Source organism: Zeus faber (genome assembly GCF_960531495.2).
Source record: "Zeus faber genome assembly, chromosome: 3".
NCBI lineage: Eukaryota > Metazoa > Chordata > Actinopteri > Zeiformes > Zeidae > Zeus > Zeus faber.
The window spans coordinates 3,946,885-3,970,314 of record NC_137190.1 but is presented as its reverse complement, the minus strand read 5'-3'; the positions used below and the strand labels follow the sequence as shown (position 1 = coordinate 3,970,314).

General features: G+C 44.0%; 1 protein-coding gene across 1 annotated transcript in view; it reads right to left on the bottom strand.

Moving 5' to 3' along the window:
• efl1 (elongation factor like GTPase 1) overlaps positions 1-23,430 on the bottom strand; it is a 94,089-nt gene that overhangs the window by 8,869 nt on the left and 61,790 nt on the right. Inside the window, exons 16-22 of the mRNA XM_079997111.1 lie at positions 17,358-17,489; positions 15,564-15,711; positions 6,067-6,196; positions 4,726-4,852; positions 3,776-3,980; positions 2,790-3,361; positions 116-300 (exon numbers count right to left, since the gene is read on the bottom strand). Coding sequence (XP_079853237.1) covers positions 116-300; positions 2,790-3,361; positions 3,776-3,980; positions 4,726-4,852; positions 6,067-6,196; positions 15,564-15,711; positions 17,358-17,489 — 1,499 coding nt within the window. The remainder of the gene's footprint in view (positions 1-115; positions 301-2,789; positions 3,362-3,775; positions 3,981-4,725; positions 4,853-6,066; positions 6,197-15,563; positions 15,712-17,357; positions 17,490-23,430) is intronic.

Here is a 23,430-nt window from a genome sequence, read left to right as displayed (position 1 = left end):
ACGCTCTTCAAAGACATTTTACCATATCATCATATTACTAGAACCAAAATCCCAGACGTGGGACTCATAGATCAACATGATGGATATTTTGTGTGAGATATTTCGGACATCTCACCTCCCAGTGGCTGAACACCAGCTGGGGACTGGCCAGGCCGCTGGTCCTCTTGCGGATCTCGTCGGCGAAACCGAAGCTCTCTGCGACGGGAAGAACGGCCTTGATGACGAACATGTCGGTGCCCTCCTTCATCTCCTCATGGAGGACACGACCCTCCCTCTTCCCCAGAACGCCGTACACCCGACCTGAGAGAGGGGGAGAGAGAGGGGGGGGGGGAGAGAATGAGAGAAAAAGGCAGGATGGGAGGAAGGAGGTAGGGACACAGAGAGAGAGGAAAGGGGGAGAGTGGGAAGGCAGGAAAAGGGAGAGAGAGGTCAGGGCAGAGAGGGAGAAAGGGGGATAGGGAGGGAAAGAGAGATGGAAGAACAGAGGAAGAGAGGAAGGAAGGAGTAGACGGGCAGGGAGATGGAGAGAAAGTGGGTAAAAGAGAGATTGGCGGAAATGAGGAGCGAGAGATATAGAGAGAGGGAGAGAGAGAGGAAGAGGGCGATAGACAGAGAGAGGGAGAGAGCACACATACTATTAGAACATCATACGAAAGTTAGTAAACAGGGTCTGTATGAGAAATAAACTGCCAAACTGCATGAAGCTCAGGTTAACACCAACACACTGAAATTCGAGAAACACACACACACACACACACACACACACACACACACACACACACACACACACACACACACACACACACACACACACACACACACACACACCAGGTCAAAATGGTGTGAACCGCTCTCACCCACAAACACACACACATGCACGTGGTGTAGATAAATAGCTGAGGGAAAACCTTAAATTAGCTGTGAGGAATCTATGTGCAACCAACGGTCCCAAAACAATCTAATGATTGACTGCAACCACTTAAACAAACACACAAACACAAACACAGACACACACAAACACAAACACAAACACACACACACACACACACACACACACACACACACACACACTGATCAGCTCTATCCATAGGTCTTGATGCTGATTGCTTTCTCCTCGGCTTGGATGCAGATCTCCTCAAAGCTACGTGAGACTCCACATCAGTAGGACTTGACATCGACCGCGCTCAAGGTGAAGTATTGGTTGAATAGCGGACTCAGAACATAAAACAAAACAACCCTTATACAACAAGAGAAACACACTGATGCACAATGCGGCAATCATGTTGCCGGACAGTGTGGTCGCGATTGCTCCATTGTACTATGTAAAGGGGCAGATATTCACTGGATCAGTCTAAAACATTCTGATGCCAATAAGGTGGGTTAAAAAAATAAGATTTAGGTAAAAAAAAAATAATAATAATGGAACTTTCCTTTAATCCGGAAACTTCAACATAGTTTCAAGATTTTCTGACATACAACCAAAAAACTGAATTGAACAAATCTCAGTAACATATTCACCTTTTAAGTCGATATTGTAAGGAAGCAGAAACAATCCAAAGACAATGAATAGGCAGTGAGAATGAACAAAACAAAGACAAAAACATGCTACGCCTACATCCTATTGGGTGTAGGCATGAGAGGATGGTTGGTGGAGCCAAAAGTTGCAAAGTTTTGGAACCCGAATCCGGGCGGCTAAAGATTGAGCTGACGACGCTCTCCTTCGGCTGACAGGCCGCGGTGGCTGCTAACAAGCCGGTGGATTTTGTTTACCAGCTCAGTAAATGGCATTTCAAGCCTCATTCCCATCCTAAAGGCTTCGCGAGGACAGCGGCCGCTGTCACCAGATTTTGCCATTTTAAAGGGCCCCGGGCCCTCGTAGCAGCTGCCTGACACAGACGCAGATGAGAGACGACCCGACCGGGAGGCCTCCACGCTCGGCCGCTAAGTCACAGCAGGCGTGTGTGCGTGTGTGTGTGTGTGTTTATCTCCTCGAGAGGAAACTGTTTGGGCATTCTCTACGGGAGCTTTTCTCAGCTCGGGAGGTGAGCGGCACATCTTTTTCACGTGAGGTGCAACTCTTTTACACTATTACACGGTGAGGAGGCCTAATGGGAGCGCGCAGGAAGTCTCTGAGATGATGGATTCCTCTGACACCTCGGAGACACGTGAAAACATCACAGCGTGGGCCCAGTCACCGTCCAAAGCCCAAATAGACGCAGGGCAGGGGTCTGATTGAAGGCATGGGCTCTGGTTTGATAAACACCGTCCTGGATCATTAGAGACACTCCCTCCCTACAAGTACAAAAACAAACTGTGCCCCATTGTTTAAAACCGCACGAGTGAATTGCCTTATAATACTGTCTGAATACGCGTCTCTATTCTGAAAACACAAAGTAAAATTGTGTGGAATAACTCCGTGTTGTTATTGAAGGGCATGTTAAAGCCACGTTAAATAGTCTAGCAGACAGGATGTGGCCCCCAGGCCTGGGGTCTGACACCCCTGGTCTACATGTTACAGACAGGCTGATGTGAGAATGTGACACTCTTAAAGTCTGCAGTGTACAACAAGTTTGGGAAGAACTTTGGGAAACAGAACACCACCAGCGAACATTTAGCCAAACACTGCTCTTCAATATATTCACTAGGAAGTGTGAATATTTAAATCTGGGAAAAATCAATACTCAAAACACTGTTTCTGTCTTTTTCCAAACATGTCTTCTTCCTCAAAGGTTTTTCTTTGGCTCTTAGTATACTGTCGCTGTGTTGTGACGCTCTGTTGAGTCTCTTACCGAGCACCTCTGCTGTGGCTGCTATTTCGCAGGTGTACATAGCAGCCATGAGCCTCTGGGGCTTGGCCTGGAAGGCGCGGCGGCACGCCTCCTTCATGGCAGCAATCAACTGGCCAGACACCGGGCCGTAGCAGTAGGCGGACCCTGCCTCCACCCTGCGCTTGGACTGGCCCTCTGCCTCGGTGGCCGTTGTGGCTCCTCCTCCCCCCAGCCCGCCTTCCTCCTCCGTCTCAACCGCCGTGGGGGAGTGACCCACATCTTCTCCACCCGGCTCCCCGAGCTGCTCCACAGCGCCCCCTTCGACCAGAGAGTCTTGGTGCTGCATCGGGACGGAGGGCGAGACGTCCCACCTCTCCACCGAGAAGCAGACCCCCATCAAGGGCTCCTCGCACATGGGCCCTGACAGCGTGGCCAGCTGGAAGCCGCTCACAATGCTGTTGTCGAAGTCCCGCAGGACGGCCGGGGCCTGGGGTACCGACTCGGCCACCGGATCGGGCCCCCGGTCCAGACACTGCCACACAGATGGCCGTTGGTAGCCGTCCACGCTGTTCAGGAGGATGTTGGGCCCGTACCTAGACCACCACAAGGTTTAACATAGAATTACATTGAGGATTGAACCATAGTCAGTTCATATCATACCACAATGTATTTCTTTTCCTAACAAGTACGGTTCATCTTAAGATGACTATCCCGGCTTTTAAAGATCTGATTTTTTTTTACCTTTTTTTTGTGTGTGCACAATAGCATGCCACTCAGTACATGAAAATCCAGTCACAACTGCGGTAAAATGTCATTATAAATAAACATTTCATCAATCAAGAGAAGTGGGTCAGTAAAGAGAACAAGATAAACAAGGTAATTTAACTGTTTTTCACTGATTTGGTTGGAATGGCATCCAAATGCATTGCACGGTATCACTTGGTATTGTTATTACTATATATATACACTGTATATACTGTATAGTATTATTATAATTAGCCCCAGACCTGCGTGGCCCGAAGGCCCATATGCGTTCCACCGCGTCCCTCCACTTCCATCCCAGCAGCAGGCTCGCCAGCTGGGCCTTGAGCCCAGCGATGGCCTCCAGAGTCCTGGGGCTGACCTGCAGAGTCCTGCCCTCCCTCAGGGACAGATTCACTTGCTCCAGGGTCCGGACCAGCTCCGAGCTGCCCTCCAGCAGCCGGGTCACCTCTGGCAGGGGGGAGCGAACACGGGATTGAGGCTTCATGTTTAATCTTCCACAAACTGGGATGGGACACACCGCCATTGTGATTCTGGGTACGGAATGGATGTATTTTGCTGTGATTCCTCATTTATTTTAAGGATATTAATTCTTTCCTCTATCTTTCCTCTATCGCTCCATTCCTTTACAGAAATTGGAACATTCCCTTTAGCATGCAGTTTAAGAATTTTTACTTTGCCTTTTTAATGATATATGGTATGATTACTATTAGTGGCACTAGCATTATCACTACTACGGTTATTATTATTAATCTATCCATTAGCACTTTTTTTTGTATTGTTTTTTTATTATTGCTTTTATTATTAGGATTGCTGTTATATTATCCTAATGGAAAGAATTAGAAAGGATTATAAACCACATTATTAGTGAATATTATTGCTACACACCACTGCTATATACTATTTGTATACTACCAGTATTGGGCTAACTAGACATCATAGTGTACATAGATTTGATCTTATTTAATTTTATTCATTTATTTTGACAAAAAAAAAAAAGTATTTATTTTGGATTGATTTATTTGAAATGTATTTATTTATATTAAATGTAATTTCAATATTTAAATGTTATTTATGCATCAATTTGTTATCTCTATTATCGTATACTGTTCTGTCAACTTCTGCTGCTTTAACATTTGAATTTCACCCTGTGGATTAATAATGTGTCATCTTATCTTATCTTCCAGGTACTTACCCTCTGGGAGAGGCAGCACTCGCACCCCCACAAGGGCCAATCCGTTTGGGGTGGTGATGGAGACCAGACCGGTGGCGTCCAGATGGAGGGTGTCGGACAAACGGCCCTGGGACGCCTCCTCCTTCACCTGCACGGAAACACACGGATAGAGGGATGTTCTGAGACAGATTTGGACTTTTAAGTTCATTTCTTTGGTAAAAACAGAGGTTGGGTGGATGGACGGACAGATGGATGGCACCAGGAAATAGCCAATATCAATAAAGTAATAATAGAAAAAAGAAAATGGGAATGTACAATAAAGCCAAGAATCAGCAAAAAAGTTGGAACTATACAAATATTATATATGACAAATAAAAATTAACCACACAACAGTAAGAACAAATTTAAACTGAAAAAAACAAACCTCACCATAAACCAGAAAAAAAATCAAGCTAAAAATAAACAATAAAACAGTTTCACACTCTCAAAATGACAGAGACAACCAAAAGGCATTCAAAGGTTTTTATGAATGGGACAGCGGGGTAAATAATAGATGGTGAAACCATTCCCACTCGAGACCTTCCCTTGGCAAGTCTTGAGTGGGAACCTTCTTTGTTCCCAAATTGTTTGCATGGTGAATAGACTCACACCACACACTCCGCTCTCCATCTTTTCACCCAGTGTGTAGCTTAGTGCACGATATAACAGAACACGACGCAGATCTGCTACCAGAGCTGCACTACTTGTTGAAAATCAAAAATGAGTAAGAAGGGCAGGATTTTAAAGTAGAGTATTCAGGTAAATATGAACGATTTGAATGATATCTCATTTTTAAAGCTACGACGTGACGTGCATGAGATTTCCTGTTTTTTTTATATCTTTCAAAAGACACGGAGAAAGGACGTTTTAAAGAAATCCAGTCAATTATTGACTTTTTATTCATTGTAAATTACATTATCTAACATCAATTTGTTATTTCCAGGGGTGTGAGCAACAAATTACTATTTATACTACTCACATTATTATAATTATTTTTGTGTACTTGTACAACAAACTACACCAGTAGTTTTAGTTGTAGTTGAGTACAAGTTCAGTAATGTACCAGGACTTCTACTTGAGTATGTTTTGCCTCCTCTTTGTACCACTGGTGGTTTCTTAATGGGATAGACCCTTGACATACAAATATAAGGAATATAAAAAAAGAAAGAATTGATAGCACAACGTTCAGCCTGATATTTCTTGAAATTCCACAATTGAAAGGAAAATACATTCAAATCTCATAACCTTCCCTGTCTGGAATCGAATTTCGGAGACGTCAAGTCTAGGACCTTGTGTTGTTGTGCCGTGGCCTCCAGCCCTCACCTGGTGGATGATGGCCACCTTCTGCTGCCGCCCCAGCTCCTCGTTCACCATGTCCACCTTGGGAGGACGCACCACCGTCTCCCGGAACGGAATGATGGGCTTGGACGCGCTGATTTCGATTTTAGCAAACCTTGAAAACAGAAAAAAGCAAAAAAAATATTTCTAAAAACGGACCACTGAACACTGGCCACGTCGGAAAAAAAGACTCCACCGCGCCTCAAGTGAGAACCGGAGCCAAATATTATTGATCCGGACAGGTATATCGATCCGCCTGTTCTCCTCTGCTCGCACTTCACTTTCCGCCTGAAGCTAGAATGTGAGAGAACGCGCCAACGAAAAAGGACGGCAGCGAAACCTGCGCCCAAAGAAAGAATAAGAGAACGGGAAAGAAAGACAAGGATCAAAGATTGACGCGGTAAAAAGAGAAGGATCAATAGAAGCACAGATAATCTGGAGGGTTAGATATGGACAGTGAAAGGAAAATATGTAAATCTCAGTCCCTAAACCACAGATATGACAAATGAATCATGTTCCTGGCTGTATTCTATATTTTCTATTGATATATATACACAGTATATATATATATATATATATATATACACACACAGTATATATATATATATATATATATATATATATATATATATATATATATATATTTAAAGGAAAACCTCACAGGACTCAGACACAACTAAACGTAGTGATTTATATTCCTGTTCTTGGCCTTGTAGACCACACAGCTGGAGGTCGAGCAAATGGACTGAGGCTGCCGTAAATATTCCTATCTACAAATACTTTGTACCGTCTCTGCGGCTGCTCAGCTGTTAAAAGCAACGCAGTACAGACAGTTTCTCACACGGGCCGAGCGGCATCTTGAGGTTTAGGCCTCAGGTAGCTAAAGAAAAAAAAATAGCTTTTTAAGATCAGATGAGATGAGAGGCGAGAGATGCGTGTTTCTCCGGAGCCAAGGGAAAGTAAAGAGGGGGAGGTAGCCATGAGGAAGCCTGGTTGGACTGTGGAGCATCAGCGTAGGAAAGATGGAGGTCATGTCAGGACAAGACGAGGCCCAAGACCTAAAGCTGCTCTACACTATGAAGCATGGCAACGTGGGAGACCCAGGTTGAACCGGGTTGAACCACACTGCCTTTTAGTAAACAAAAACAATCAATAAAACCAATACAATTCAATTCTATTGTTGTCATTTCAGACCAATCAATACATTGCAACCATTTTCTGCTTAAATTAAAATACCGTTATAGTCACAAAATATTTGAAATATTTAAGTACCGAATTTATTTAGGAATGTATTTGATCGGTGAAGTATTTTTGTAATTCACGTCAGATGGTAAACTGACAAGCTCTTAGCGATTCTGATCATTTATGGAATGTAAGCATATCGATATGGAACTAAATGGTATTGGACTGAATTGATGTTGAATCTTAAAACGAATCAAATTAGTGAGATCCCAGCCAACACCCAGCTCCCTGATGTACATGAACATGGAGCATCACGATGGTAACTTGTCGGTCCAACATTCCAACCAAACATAACAGACCTCCAGAAGCAAAGAACGTGAGAAAACTGTATTTATTTTACTTCTGATATTTATTATGAACGACTTGTGATTTGTTTGGATGCTGTGTGTGTTTTATATCCTGTGATTCTGGAACACCTGAGTGGATGATAATATTTGTTGTTGTTTTTTTTGCGACTTCCAACAGGTCTCTATTGAAAGCTCATGAGACATCCTGAGTAAAAACAGCTTAAAAAAAACAACAAAACATGAACCAGATACTGTAGTGCAGTCTCTTAATTGTGTGTGTGTGTGTGTGTGTGGGGGGGGGGGGGGGGTTGCTGCTTGCACCAATTACCAACTAATTAGCTCAAACTAGCGGCGGCTTACAGTCTGTTGGCTGTCTGTGTTGTGGTTTTACCGCCAAACACAGATGCTCCCTGGCTAACCCGGGATCACTGGGTCACGGCTGAAAAGACCAGGCCGTGCACGTGAACACGCACGTCTGCAGACACAGGGATGGAGGGGAAGCGTCACGCTTTCCCCGAAAGACAAAGCCCGAAAATGACACGCACACACGGATACGTGCACGTCTAATCCATTTAGAGACGAGGCATCGGGACAGAATGGAAAAACGCTAATCCAACTGCTCAGTCACAGTACCGCCTCCCCCTCCCTCCCTCCCCCCTCCCTCTACAAGCTGGTCCCGGGCCTGTACTAATGGCTGTTTAAGGCTTCGTTGGGTTGGTAAAGGTCAGAATTTGGGATGATTTTATGTTTTGTAAAACAATGAATAACTGCTATGATTTTACACGGTTTGCTGGGTTGTAGAGGATAAGCTTGCTTTTAGACAAATGTTTGTTAAAAAATCTCTCTCCACTGTATGTCTCTCTCCCATTCGGTTCAAAGTCACCAGTTGCAAATGGGTCACAGACAACGAGCAGTTTGTCATTATTCACTAGAAGGATGATTCTCAGCCGCTTCTTGAGAGTATGGGAGCTGCAGCTGGACGTAGAGCGAGGCAGAAAGGACAGAGGGAGCTGAAAATCTAACTACTATGACAAGGTTCACAGGAAAAATAAATATAAATAAAATTCACCGTAATCACAGAATGAAGGGACTGTATTAACCCGAGGCTGGTGCAGAGAGGGTGAAGGGTTTTTTGTTTTTCCTCTGAACTTAAAATGTGGGGGCAAGTCGTAGGACTCCTGTGGCAGAGACAGTGTTCCAGGGAGATGGGGTTCTCTCGCTCTCTGTCTCTGTCTCTCTCTCCCTCTCAGCCGCTCTGTTCATCGCTGCCTCTCTCGCTCTCTCTGCCCGGCAGCTGAGACCAACTAGTGGTATCACACAGCAGCGCTTAACGTGCACGACATCAGATGACTTGGCAGTTGACCCATTTCTGAGGACAGCGTGAGCCAGAGGGGGGAAGAGAGAGAGCGAGAGAGAGCGCGAGCGACAGGAAGGAGAATCCCCCATCCAGGCCAGTGCTGCGGTGATGTCAGTGTCTCGTGCCGCGCGCACTGATCGGCAGCGCTGACCTCCTTTCAGCCGCCGGTGATGTCACAATGGGGTCAGCTGGGCTTCCGCGCCAGAAGAGCTTTGGCGCTTTCCACCAGCCAGCCAACCAATCAGGTGTCCAGCCAGCCAACCAGCCAGCCAGCCAACCAACCAGGCAGCCAGCCAGACAGCCAATCAGGTGTCCGGCCAGACAGCCAACCATGCGTCCAGCAAATCAGGCATCCAGACAGTTAGCCAATGAGGCATCCCGAGAGTGAAGTCAGCTACTCAGGTGTCCGGCCAGCCAGCCAATCATGCGTCCAGATAACCAGCCAGCGAATAAGATGTTCAGACAGCCCAGTCCTGTCGTGCTTCATGCCCTTACTTCCCCTCCATCCATCCTTCCATCCGTCCATCCCGCCACCCCTCTTTCTCCCTCTCCCAAGCTGTCTGGCCTGGCTCTAAACATAGCACCAACATTAGCTCTGGCCCCTTTTTCTCCACGGCTGCAATGCCACCATTCTACTGCCACCGAGTATAACACGCTGTAATACAACACACACTTTGTTGACATGATGGATGGATGATGCCACCACACTGAAGTATTTAAAATATCGGAAAACTTTGGAATTCTATAATACAAAGCAGCGTACGCAATACTTCCATCAGTGTATCGTCTCCAACAACTCAAATCCTGATCTATCAGGGGGCAATACTGAGGCGATATAGAAGGAAAAAAGTATATAGGAGCTTCTGGTTTCTTATTTGTGTCAGCTCGTTGTGATTGCTCAACACTGGTAGTGACTGCTGTCGGTCTCACTGTTGTGTTGGTTATTTATAAATTAGAGAAAAACGTTTACATTTTGTGAGAATTCTTTTTTACATTTTTCTCTTCAAACAATTAAAACTCACTAATACCCTAGTAATATATATATATATATATATATATATACACACACACACACACACACTGAAATATGTACTGCAGACACGTTCGTCGCCCAATGTCAAGAAACTCTTCCTGTTGAAAATAGGACTATTTATAAATTATTAACTGATTATTCCTTAGCTATTTCAAGATTTTTATTTGTCACATACATATACATACTTTCATACATATATGCAGTGAAATGTAATGCAACGCACCCGGTGATAACACACAATATGTCCTAGGAAAAAAAATTCTTTCTAATAGACTAACTGACTCCTAAAACGTAATACAGTAAGTTGAATACTTATAGAATAAAATAAAAATATATAGAATAAAATAAAATAAAAATAAAATGAAATAAAATGGAATAGATAGAGGGAATATGCTTATGTATATACAGATATGTGCATTAAAGTGGCATGTGAAATAAAGTGGCATGTGAATAAAGTGAGATAGTGTTTGGGATAATACAGCACAGTATACAACAGTACGGCGCAGCAATAAGGCATCACGAACAACCCTGAACAGTGATACAGTATGCGGTACAGTATGCTACATATAGTACAGTAGGTAGTGGAGCCTAGTGTATGGCTCAGTTAGGACCCCTGGTGAGGTCAGCGTTGACAGTTCTAATGGCGTGCGGGAAAAAACTCTGTCTCAGTCTCTCTGTTCTCGCTAGATGCATTATTTGCATTACTCAGGAAAAAAACATTGTGTTCCAGGGGCATATCAGAGGCATGTGTTTTGCCTCTGATATGCGGTATGTTGAATGATGCAGTGAATATAGACAAGCTATATTGTCTGCATGAAAGGACTTGAATATTTGGTGCGGCTGTCAAAATTAAAAAAATAAAATCCCAGATAAAAACAGTACTAAAGGTTTCCAGCCCAAAGGCTCCATGTGGCAGTTCCGACTGCCACACACCACCCGAGTGGCGTTTTCAGGGCCCTCCGACACAAAGACACAGGCAGAGATGTTGTAAACACACCAGTTTATTGTAGAGTGGTAAGACGTAACAAGCCCGGAGCAGATGGACACATGTCATGACGAAGGCTCTCCCCGTGTGGGAGGGGGTGTGTGGTTAACCTGTTGCTCGTTGATTGCTCTGACGAGCAACAGGCGTACAGCCATCCTGATCCTGTGCCCAATTACCTAGACCCAAGACATGTGTGGCAGTTTAAACCACACCACCCCCACACCACACTCCACAAGAGACATCGACAGGGTAAATAATGGAAAGAAATAACTACAACTACCTCATCATGTTGAGATACACATCCATGTCTGGATGGTCTCTGGCTAAAGGTTACTCTTTGACTTGCACAGTGCGCCTACGCCACACTTAGTGGAATGGATTCTGAAGACAGAAACAAAGCAGAAGCCACAGCGTTCACAGGCATTCCCCAGATTTCAAGGAAAGAGCTCCTGATACTCCTCAGCATATCAAATATACACGGATAAGCCACAGCATTCAAACCACTGCTTAAATACAATAATATTGTGTAGCTCCCCTTTGTGCCACCAAAACAGCTGTGACACGTGGAGGCATGGACTCTACAAGACCTCTGAAGGTGTCCTGTGGTATCTGGCACCAAGACGTTAGCAGCAGATCCTTTAATTCCTGGAAGTTGTGAGGTGGGGGCCTCCATGGATAGGGCTTGGGATCCCCCTCGGATCAGATCCTAACCCCTGTCTGCGGCTACGCAGGCCAGTCAGAATTGAATGCCTATGCTGCTACTTTTGTGGGATTGGACCAGACAGGCTAGACTTAGCTCCCCATGACATCAATGAGCCCATAGGACCCATTACCCTGTCACCGGTTCACTAGTTGTCCTTCCTTGGACCATTTTTGGTAGGTCCCAACCACACATACCGGGACCACCCCACAAGACCGGCCGTTTTGGAGATGCTCTGACCCAGTCGTCTAGCCATCACAATTTGGTCCTTGTCAAAGTGGCTCAGATCCTTACGCTTGCCCTTTTTACCTGCTTCTGACACATCAACTTCAAAATGGACTGTTCACTTGCTGCCTAATATATCACACCCCTTGACAGGTGCCAATCGAACGAGATGAGCAATGTTATTCACTTCACCTGTCACTGGTTTTAATGTTGTGGCCGATCGGTGTATCAACCATGTAAAAAAAGGCCCTGTCAAAAGGATGTGTTTTCCAGCATCCTGGTTAACATGAAGGTCAAAATTAGGCAGTTTGCAGCGCAAGAAAATCTCAAGAGTGACTGCTTCTTTATTGCGTCCACAACTTCAGAGTATAAGTGCATTTTATTATCTATTCATATCCCAGGGACGAGGCGAACATTTAACTGTGACGACCAGCCAGCCCAAACAGCTCTGAATACAAAGAAACGCTTAATGTTCAAAGAAAATGCTTTCAGCTGAAAGACAAGACCAAGAAACGCTGATGCCCTGGTTCTCAAACACGTAGATGGGAGAGTCAGAAAAGCAGAGGTTTAGGATCGAGCTGTGAACAAGGAAAAGTCCAAAAGGGTGAGAGAAATATTTTTGTGGTGCTTTACAGAGTTACATCTGCTTATTGTAGGACTTGAGTGTGTTTTCACCATGTTCAGGTACCTTTACATAGAAAACATTTGACAATGAGACGACTTAGAAGACTCTCCGGGAATTCAAAGTTTTAAATTCCACAAAAATTATGTGGAAGGCACAATGCCCAAGATAAAAGTCTGTGACTCCATTTATCGTCATTGTTTGGTGTGTGTAGTATAAGATTGAACATTATCTGATCTTATACTGTTTTTACACCAACATAAGCATGCGTATTCAGGTTTTTAAACGCGGGTAAATCCACTAAAAATAGGTGATTGACGCCTTTCCCATTGCCAGGAGAGGAGTATGCCGTTTTTCTTCCTGGTGTGTCACGTTCATGGTCACAAACGCGTTGGAAAAGGGGCGTGTCATGTTTCCAGTGTGATTGGGGAAAAAGAGTAGAAAGCAACATGGAGGGTCCATGTCCGGCACCGGCAGCGGCCGCCCGGGCCATTGGTGGCGGGGAACGGAGACACTCCTCCGGTTCGGAGAACCGGCTTGAGGCGGTGGTGGAGGGGCTCGTAGCCCAGCGGGGAGCGTGGGGGTTCTCCGCTCCGGCGCACACAGAGAGGTCAGAGCGGTCCCCACACTCCAAACATTTCATGGTCCCGCATGCGGGAAAAAAGTCAATAACTTCTGACTTTGATTTTGATTCTAAATCGATCTATTATGATCGAATGTTACGCTGTTATTCCTGTCTATTTACGCGCCAACGTCTGGAAAAGGGGTTAGGCATTAGACACCCAGGTGTCATGTTTCCATCACTGGCGATCGGAGTTGGAGCAGATAAATACCCGTGACTATAGCAGAGTCATTTGTCCCAGGAATGAATAGAGTGTAACCTTTCCCCGGAAAAAGCCAGATGTAAGCCGGTGTTCACATGTTTTTGGTGCAGTGAAAAATAGGTATTACAAAACATACGTATCGAGAAGAAAAAGCTAGAATCGCTTTTTGTTCATGGTACAAACATGGGATTCACACAATGTCTTTCATGAAAAAAGATACAGAGGGGCGGCTGCACCCAACACGCTGAATTCATTTAACGTGAAAAGTACATTTCCTAAATACAGTTCTATTTTTCATGTTTACAGAAATAATTCAAACTCTACACAGGCCTTTTCTCTAAACTGTCTCCGCATTTTCACCTTCATTGCTGCCTCACCATCCTTAGTATTTTTCCATCAAAGGTTTTGTAGCTTCTAGCTCTGTTTGTCTCATGCAATATACTATACAATCAAGCAGAACAGGTCAGCGCACAAACACACACACACATGCACAATCTAATATTATGTGTTATTACCTTTTCAGCAACGCGATGCCCGTAGCCAAACTGCTTTGACTTTCATGAGGACTGATTGATTTCTCTCCCCCCACCAAGTGCAGATGAACGAGCATTGAGAGGCAGCTTTGCTAAAGCAGCTGTCTTCATGAATAAATAGATGGCATCAATAATTGGTGAATTTTATAGATTTTGGATAAACGCAAAAACATTCTGGCCGGCACTGGGGGCGCATGCGTGGACTGTGTAACAATCGATTTATTTATCACGTTCAGAAATTCCAGAGGTTGGAGAGCTTGGCCACTGGCAAGCTTGCTAATCAGTTCAGATCTACCGAACCAGCGCGGACCTCAAACGCACCGCGCCAGATGGCCATGTTGGATACAGAACCCGGTGGCAAGGCAATGGCCCTTTGATGGATTGTCTCAGTGACAGAAGCACGCTCCTCTGATCAATATGACCAGTTTTACAATGCAAACTCATGCAGATGAGGTTTTTGGGAAGGTTGGGCCCAAGGGCAGAGGAAGCCATTGATTCCTGAGGGGAACAAAACCCATCTATCTTCACCCGCAGCGTGTAGGACAGCAGGAGACACGTTCATCATTTAATCCTGTCCAACCGTCCAACATGAACAGACAGCAAGTGTATTTGTTAGCTTAGCTCGGGTTATGATAGTTACTGTAAATCAATGGCTCATGGCGCATTTGTTGGGTGTTTGTTATGAATGTTGGCGCCTGTGTGTGTTATTTGCCAGGGGGGCGTGGAGAAGTCATTTATTCATTCGGAATGTACTTATCTTCCCTCAATGCTCCTCTCAATATTTCCACAATAAACGGCATACATTAGGTGGGTTTTTGGCCAGGGAGGGAGTTGGCATTGATGAACAATATAATAATGGGTAATTTTGTGACATTGATATGTTATTGGGTTAAAACTTTTTTCAATTTGGTGGTAAAAAGGTCTTCTCTCTCCTCTTTTGTTGGACTTTTTTTTTTCGTGCACGTGCACCATAAATAAATGCAAATTGAATGCGGGTAACAAGAAAGAAAACACATTTTTCACGTAACAGGAAATTTAATGACCTTTCAATTCTTTAATTCTTTGACTACAAACCAGCCTGTCTGACATACTAGCATGGCGACCAGTCTATATACAGGCTGGGATATAGACCAGTCGTCATGCCAGTATGTCAGATGACCGAGACCGGGACCGGGACAGCAGTCGATATGTAATCATAGCCAGAAAATGGTGATATAATGCTGAGAGACTGAACAGCAGACATACTATACGGTGGACAACAGTGTTTACCTCCTTCTGATCATTACCCATATACAGTATATCAATATACTGTATATACAGTATAGTAGTATATATACATATATATATTAACTAATACCTCAATATCATAAATTTGATGATATTTTGGGGGTGACTACTGATGACTTTCTAAGATATTTACACACAAGACATGTTTGAGAAACAATCATTGGTAATGTGGATATTATGATCAAGCAGGAAGAGGCATTGATGTCTATGAAGTTCAGAAGGCTGCGTTATTTTATGCAATGCAGCCTTAAACAGAACTTTTAACTATAACACCATATTACAATAACCAAAATGCCAGACAATATCTAGTCCCATATCGCAAAATTGATATTATATCGATATATCGCCCAGCCTTATAATAATGTATGTGTAATATACAGGGCTCACCTGTCTCTGAGGTCGTCAAGGCAGCGCTGCAGGTGGACCTCTCCGGCTGTGACCAAGACGTGCTCTCCCGTCTCCTGGATCAGAACTTCGGCACACGGGTCGGCCTGGTTCAGCAGACGCATCCCCCGCACCAGTTTGGGCATCTCACCTGCCGGCACACGGATACATGGAAGTCACTCCGTTACCCACCAGCCCAAAGCATCCCCACTCTGTCACCATGCCAACCACCACGCTTGCCCATAAACAACATTGTGGCAGCTCTGCCTGCCACACGCCACCCGAGTGGCATTTTCAGGGCCCTCCGACACAGAGACACAGGCAGAGATATTGCAAACACACCAGTTTATTGTAGGGAGAGGGCAAGATGGAACAAGCCGGGATCCGATGGAAAATTGTCATGACAGAGGCTCACTGCGTGTGTGTGGGGATGGGGGTTTTACCTTTTGCTTGATGATTGCTCTAATGAGCAACAGGCGTAAGGCCACCCTGATCCTGGGCCCAATTACCTAGACCCAAGACAGGTGTGGCTGCTTAAAACACACCACCCCCACACCAAAAACATGTTGTTTGTGTTCGGGCGTCAGTCGGAAAACACACACACACACAAAGTAGGGGAAGGATTAACGTGGCGATGTGATTTATGTTTGATTAAAAAAAGTTTCAGTGGGTCCAACCCTTGCAGCATGCAGCAATGTTTCCACAGTGACAGTCCATGTCTGCAGCCATCCACTGGGTTCTGCGAGGCTGACTAATCTCTTCCAGATGGAGGTCCACTGGGTGCTGCTCTCAGCTCTTTCTGCTGATACCACATTAGAGCAGCAGGAATGTGGGACTGGGAGCAGCGCATCACCTCAGACCAAATAGACCGCCAATGGCATCCAGGGCCCGCTTTGCCAGCATCAGGGGTATTGTGGTATTTTAAAGTTAACCAAACTAAGTATAGCCCACTCTCGTCAGGTTACCGTCAAAATGAGACGCTCATGCCAAAATATGTAATTGGAATCTAATATTTTTAAATTGGATATTACTACGAATAGCGAAGGAGCTAATGGTTGAATCCAAGATGATGTCATAGACAAACATCAAATCCACTGAACTGAAAAATAACAGATTCACGGCAAAAGGAAGAAGAGGTATCTGTTGTTCAGCCAGAGGAGGTAAAAGGGAGTCTACTCTATCGCTACTTTACGCCCCATACTCTATTCTACCTCTATTCAGCTCTCTCTTTACTCTACAGTACCTTCACTCTACTCTGCAGTGGACTGAAGACGGAATTATGAAAATAATAATTTGATAACACATGATCGTCCTTTATTTGACACTTATCTGTGTCAATATGTGTCGTTGATGAATGACACTATGTAGACCAAGTGCGAAAAAACCCCAGAAATGATGTGGAGTAATTATGCGGAGTGTGGGGAAGTTAAAAAATATATGATGAGTGTTTTCTTTGTAGGTTAGGCAAAGCACCAGAGACTTTACAAGGTCCAAGCTGCCGTAGAACAGGTAAAAAGCATTTGACTAAGGAGGCCTTCATACCACAGCCCTGAAGAAAGCTGTTTTTTCTGAAAAACATGGGCTGTAGCCTAGTTCCACTGCTACACGTGTCACATGTACTTGTTTTTAAGAATTTCTATATGAAATAGCCACCACAATATTTATTGTGGTGGCTATTTATTATTATTGAGAGCTTTGAACACTTCACGTCCTAGGCAACAAAGAAATTACCTGCAAAGGATGTCAAGAATGGGAAAGTGATTGAGCCTCTGCAGGTGTGCACTTCTGGACACCTACTTGCGTGCTTTGGTTCGATGGCCACTCGCACAATCGGCGTTGCCTCAAAGTTGAGAGAGGTGAAGGGCGGACACACCGGAGAGGTGGAGAGCGTAGCTGACTTCAACACGTAGTCCTCCAGGCCCCCGATACCTGAGAGAGGGCGGGACGCAGCCGGATAAAACGTTACAATAACTCAGTCTTTTATCGAAACTAAAACATTATTTCAATAAGAGCCATCATCACGACTCCAAGATTCAAAGTTCTCCAGTACTTCATCGTAGGTGTACAACAATGTTTTGCATGGATGAAAAAGGTCTGTGTCTGGGACTCCCGAGCGGGGTAATGTATATCAAGTTCTACCAAAGTCAGACGGAAACTAGTTCATGGCACAATTTGTGAGGCCAATAGAGTTTTGGAAGGCATTCTCAGAGGAAACTGTGATCCACTGTGTCCAACACAGCATTCGGGTCCAGAAGCAATTACAAGAAAGGGGAGCAATCATCAGCTGCCCTCAGCAGGTCATTTGTGGCCCTAAGCAGGACTGGTTTGGTGCTTTGGGCTGAATACTGGACATACTAGACTTCCTAATAGATGTTGACATCCTGAAACTGATCAGCAATCACTAAATACAGCTGATAAGTAAACATGTGCGCAAGCCAGCATTACACAAAGCAAATAATACAGACTCAGGTAGTGAACACAACTGCACAATTAATAATACATGGGACCTGAAAAAAAAAACCAAATACCCTTGTCTTCTCTTCTTAAACTTCCTGTTTAATGTGCTATTAACTGAGTTTTATGGCTTTATATTTACTGGAGTAGTTTTGTGTTGCTCTCCCAATGGTGGAAATTAATTTCTTCTTCAGTAAACAATGGTTTATAATCCAGACTACCTATCTATGCATCATCCTACCTATCTAACACATAATTAATATGTGGCTGAATTAATGCTGGAATAAAAAGGAGATTCTTGAATATACAGCCAAATTCAGGTAATTTGGGCTCTATATCAAGGAATTTTTCACCTTGGATTCTAGGTCAATGAAATGGCTTTTGTTGAAAAGTTGTTTTTTTTTGCAATGTGTTCGCTATGAAGAAAATTGGAAAGGAGTCAGGGATTTGAAATAAAGAGCAAATAGAGGAAGTTTTGAGCAATGAGGGCCTGCAGGTTCTCTGAGACAGGAATCGATAGGGACCTCTGGCACGGCTCCGCTTCAGACAAACTTCCTCGGGCTTCTTCACACTTTCCGGGCGTAGATCTGGGCAGGATAGTGTACTTTCCGCACCGAGAGTGTCCATACGCCTTCTCAGAGCAGTACATTTCAAGATTCAAGAGGTTTCATCCACCGGATTCCTCTTGGCACCATCATCCCTCTCCTTTTACTTTTGATACCTGCCGTAGCCAATATTTTACACACAAGACACTTCTGCAGATTAATCTAACATTTATGTGACCTGGTCCAGAGTTCACTTGGTCTCTTTTTAGAATTATTTTTGATTGTTAAGTACTCATACTCAGTCTGAAAATGGTATTGATGTCTGTGAAGAATCTAAACTGATTCAGGATGCACACATACAACTATTTGTCTTGTGGGTGAAAACTAGTGAAATTCAGATTCTGCTGATGAAGGTTTTGCAGATCCGATGCACCAACGTTTTTTGGATTAATAAAAGTGAACATATAGCACAAAGATGATCAGGTTTTAATGTAATATTTCCTCATTAATTTCCTGATGGTGTTAGGGAGGGTCGGACACTCCGTTAGCCTGTGGTGTGACCGCTGATGGAGCAATATTCTGGGACCTCCGCCCGGGAAAAACCCTGCTTGGAAAAGCTGCTCTGTGCTCCAGGAAAATTGGGCCTGCTCAGTTTACATGCTCTAATACATACAACAAGAGTAAATTAGGCCACTCGACACACTTATGGAATGTTTGACATTTATTTATGACTCAGTCTTGTTTTTTCACTGAACTGTTTGCTCTGGATCTGCTTGTGTAACGGCTGTCACTGTCAGGAATAAACACCTAGACAGCACTTCAGGACCAATACCAGACAGTGGCTGGATCTGTACTTTCATCAAGCTTGTGATTTTCATATATTATTATGTTTCATTATGATACTCTTAATTTATAAGAAACAGTCATTCAATGTATTATCTTATGCATGTGCTCCTGTACAGTGTATGTTGTTTCCATTTCCTTTTGGCCATACATAAGAAATGAAAGGCGGCCATGGTGAATTTGTGGTCCGTTAACTGTCCATGTGGGTGAACACTCACAAAAAAATAAAAAATAAAAAATACCCACCACCTCAAGTGACCAAGAAAAAAATAAACAAATCATTTGCACTAAACTCGGTTGTTGGATTTGTAGTGTAATCCACCCAACACAGACAATCTTATGGATTACCACTTCAAGGTTGAAGCTCACTGTAGATGCGCAGACAAGAAAGAATCTGCCAATACTGACATGATCAATCAATCGATTCCAACAAGGCAAATACTTCAATGCAAAAGTCACTATAGTGATAACAATCATTAATAATCACTACAATTATCCTACTGAGATATAGGGCTCCAAAACATGGATACTTGCATTCACCAATCAGCTGTAGATACTGAAAGCCACACACCTCTTCAGATTATTATACAACCACAATCAGCTGCATTCCCGCTGGTTTCCAGAGCGCCCTGCTAGTCAGAGGAGCCGCCGGCTCCATCACTCAGCGGGTCAAACAGAGAAGAGTCAGGGAGTGAAATTAAACACTTCTCTGTGCAGGTGGAAGCCAATAATCAATCAATCAATCAATCAATCAATCAATCAATCAATCAAAATCTCTCTCTCTCTCTCTCTCTAAGAGAGATAAAGCATCTTCCTTCGTATGAATGGAAAGGAGGCGCAGCGCACAGCAGGACAGAACGATGTGAGAGTCAGAAGAGGAGGCGAGAACAGGGAATGGAATGAGGAGGGAAATCTGGATGAAACAAGACAACAAAGAAATTTAGATAGATAGACAGACAGATAATCACGATCAGCCCAGATTATTATGTTCAGGCGATGTGATAATTGTAACAGCTAAAGACTTCTTTGTGCGAAACACACACACACACACACACACACACACACACACACACACACACACACACACACACGCTTTTCAGCCATCTCTGGAGACCCATTTCCCCTCCCACCTCCTTCCTTCCTAATGGACAAACGTTGACCTTTGTGTGGCTCATGAAAACTGAGTTGTGGTCTTTGTGCTGAGACAGAACACCAGACTGGGCCCCAGCTGGGGGACGGGAGTTCTGTTCCACAATTTACAAAAATAAAAGAAAATAAATTAAAATATAAATGGGAAACTATGAATAAATACTACAATCCACACATCTTCACCTATCTAATGTATTTTACAGCTGGAGCATTAAGCTTCAACTCTGAATACATATGAATAAATTCTCAACAAATCGCACCACTGATAGGTTAATGAGAAATGTGATAAGACGTTTTCATATTAAGTTCTCATATGAGAATCTTTTGTATCTGTGCGATATATATACATATATATAAATTTGAAACACATATTAACAAAAATAAATGTTCAACCTCCTTGCTGGTTGTTCCAACACATTCAGAAGAATAATTGCAGCTTTTGATGAGTGGCTTCTGCCGGTAATTAAAAGGCGGCTCGCTTCACGGGTGCACTCCGTGCATCGATTATAAATTAAATGTAGATTTTAAAAGCTGGTTATAAGTTGTTGCGTTGGTGTTACAGTACTGATTAATTAACAAAATGTTCAGTCCCCTTGCTGGTTGTTTTGACACATTCAGAACAGGGATGTTCCTAACAAGTAATTTCCATAACATTTTAATGGAGGTCTGAGCCAATTTGACAAGGAGCACATTGTGATGCTGGACGACTGGGTCAGAGCATCTGCACAAGCACAGGTCTTATGGGCTGTTCCCACTACGCAGTGGTTACTACCAAAAGTGCTCCAAGGAAGGACGACCAGTGAACCGGTGACAGGGTCATGAGGCCTAAGGCTCACTGATGCATGTGGGGAGTGAAGTCCAGCCCGTCTGGTTCGATCCCACAGAAGAACTACTGTAGCACAATGTGGTGAAAAGGTGAATGTTGCTATGATAGAAAGGTGTCAGAACACACAGTGCATGGCAGCTTGCTGCGTATGGGAGCTCACAGTGTCCATGCTGACCCCTGTCCTCCATCCAAAGCACCTACAATGGACACGTGAGTGTCAGAACTAGACCATGGAGCAATGGAAGAAGGTGGCCTTGTCTGATGAATCACCTTTTCTTCTACATCATGTGGATGGGCGACACGGTGCGTGTGCTTTGTTTACCTGGGGAAGAGATGGCACCAGGATACATTATGGGAAAAAGACAAGCCGGCAGAGGCAGTGTGATGCTCTGGGTAATGTTCTTCTAGAAAACCTTGGGTCTTGGCATTCATGTGGATGTTACTTTGACACGTACCACCTACGTAAACATGATTGCAGACCAAGTACCTTCATGATCTTCATGGCAACGGTATTCCCTGATGGCAGTGGCCTTTTTCAACAGGAACATGACCAAGATTTCAAGGTGTTGAAGAAAGAAGAAAGAAAGAAACAGTCTTTAATTGTCACACGACACTCCACAACACATGCTTGCACACACACACACATGCACATGCTTGATGGTGGCCGGTGAAATGGCTCCTCTGCTTTTGACCCATCCTGGCTTGTCCTTCCTCCGGGGGCACAGCCAGGAGCAGTGGGCAGCATAGGTGGACGCGCCCGGGGACCAGGTGATAAGTGTCCATCGCTGGTCAGACGATGATGGGTGCATGTTTTTGGTGGGGGTCCTTACTGACGTGAGGTGGAGGAAACCCCATGTGAACACGGGGAGAACATGCAAACTCCACACAGAAAGGCTCCTGTTTTTTGGAAGATAACCCGCCGGAGCACGGTGCCAAGGTGTTGACTTGGCCTCCCAAGATCTCAATCCGATGGAGCATCTGTGGGATGTTCTGGAACAACAAGCCCGATGGAGACCCCACCTCACAACTTCCAGGACCTAGAGGATCTGCTGCTAACGTCCTGGTGCTAGATACCACAGGACACCTTCATAGGTCTTGAGGAGTCCATGCCTGGACGGGTCAGAGGTGTTTTCGCGGCATGAGGGGGACCTACACAAAATGAGACAGGTGGTTTTAATGTTGTGGCTGATCGGTGTAGGTCTCTGAGGTCCCCAAAACATGTTTTTTTTATTTTTTTGCCAAAAGTACCACTCAGATTATGGAATCTAGCCATTCTAACATGCCTCTAAACCATCTTGTTCCAGGATGCTCTGTTTCTGTGGGTTGCCGCAGAAAATGGGGTTTGAGCACAAGTTCTGGGTTCTGCTGTATTTAGTCAGACGTTCTTATTTGCTATTTTTTTAAACCTGTGCTGTCAGTATTTGGATTAGGACAGAGCTCATCTGCAAGTGGAGTCCACTGATTTCACCTTATCAATACACTAAAATCCATTTCTGAACCAATTTGAGGTGAGAAATAAGTTATCCAGTTGCTGAATATTCACTCATATTGCTCTACAAGGCCAAATTTAAAGGTTTGTTCTGACTTTGGAAAGAGCACTGCTGCATTGCCAGTTGCACCGCGTCGGGACACCACAGAGGGTTTTTTTTTGTCTTCATTCAGGAAACGTCGGAAATTTAATGAAATCAAATAAATACGTCTACAATAAAAACACACTATTTTTATTTTTGTTTGGAGAAACGCACAGCGGATCGTGCACCACAGCTGACAGTGACTACTGCTTAACTTTTTTTTAAAGAAAGAAACAAACAGCAGAATCATTTTTTAAATACTTACATCTCCATCGTCTGCAGTTTGGCTGGTAATTAGGTTTTGTATTTATCTGTAGTGTAGCATCATGTTAACAATGTTAGGTATACGATTCTTTCTCCGCCCTGGAACTCAAAAAATTTTCATTATATTTAAATAATTAAATGAACATCATAAATGTGCGACGATTAGTCGACTAATGGCTTGAACTGCAACCAATAGTCGACTAGATAAATATTTAGTC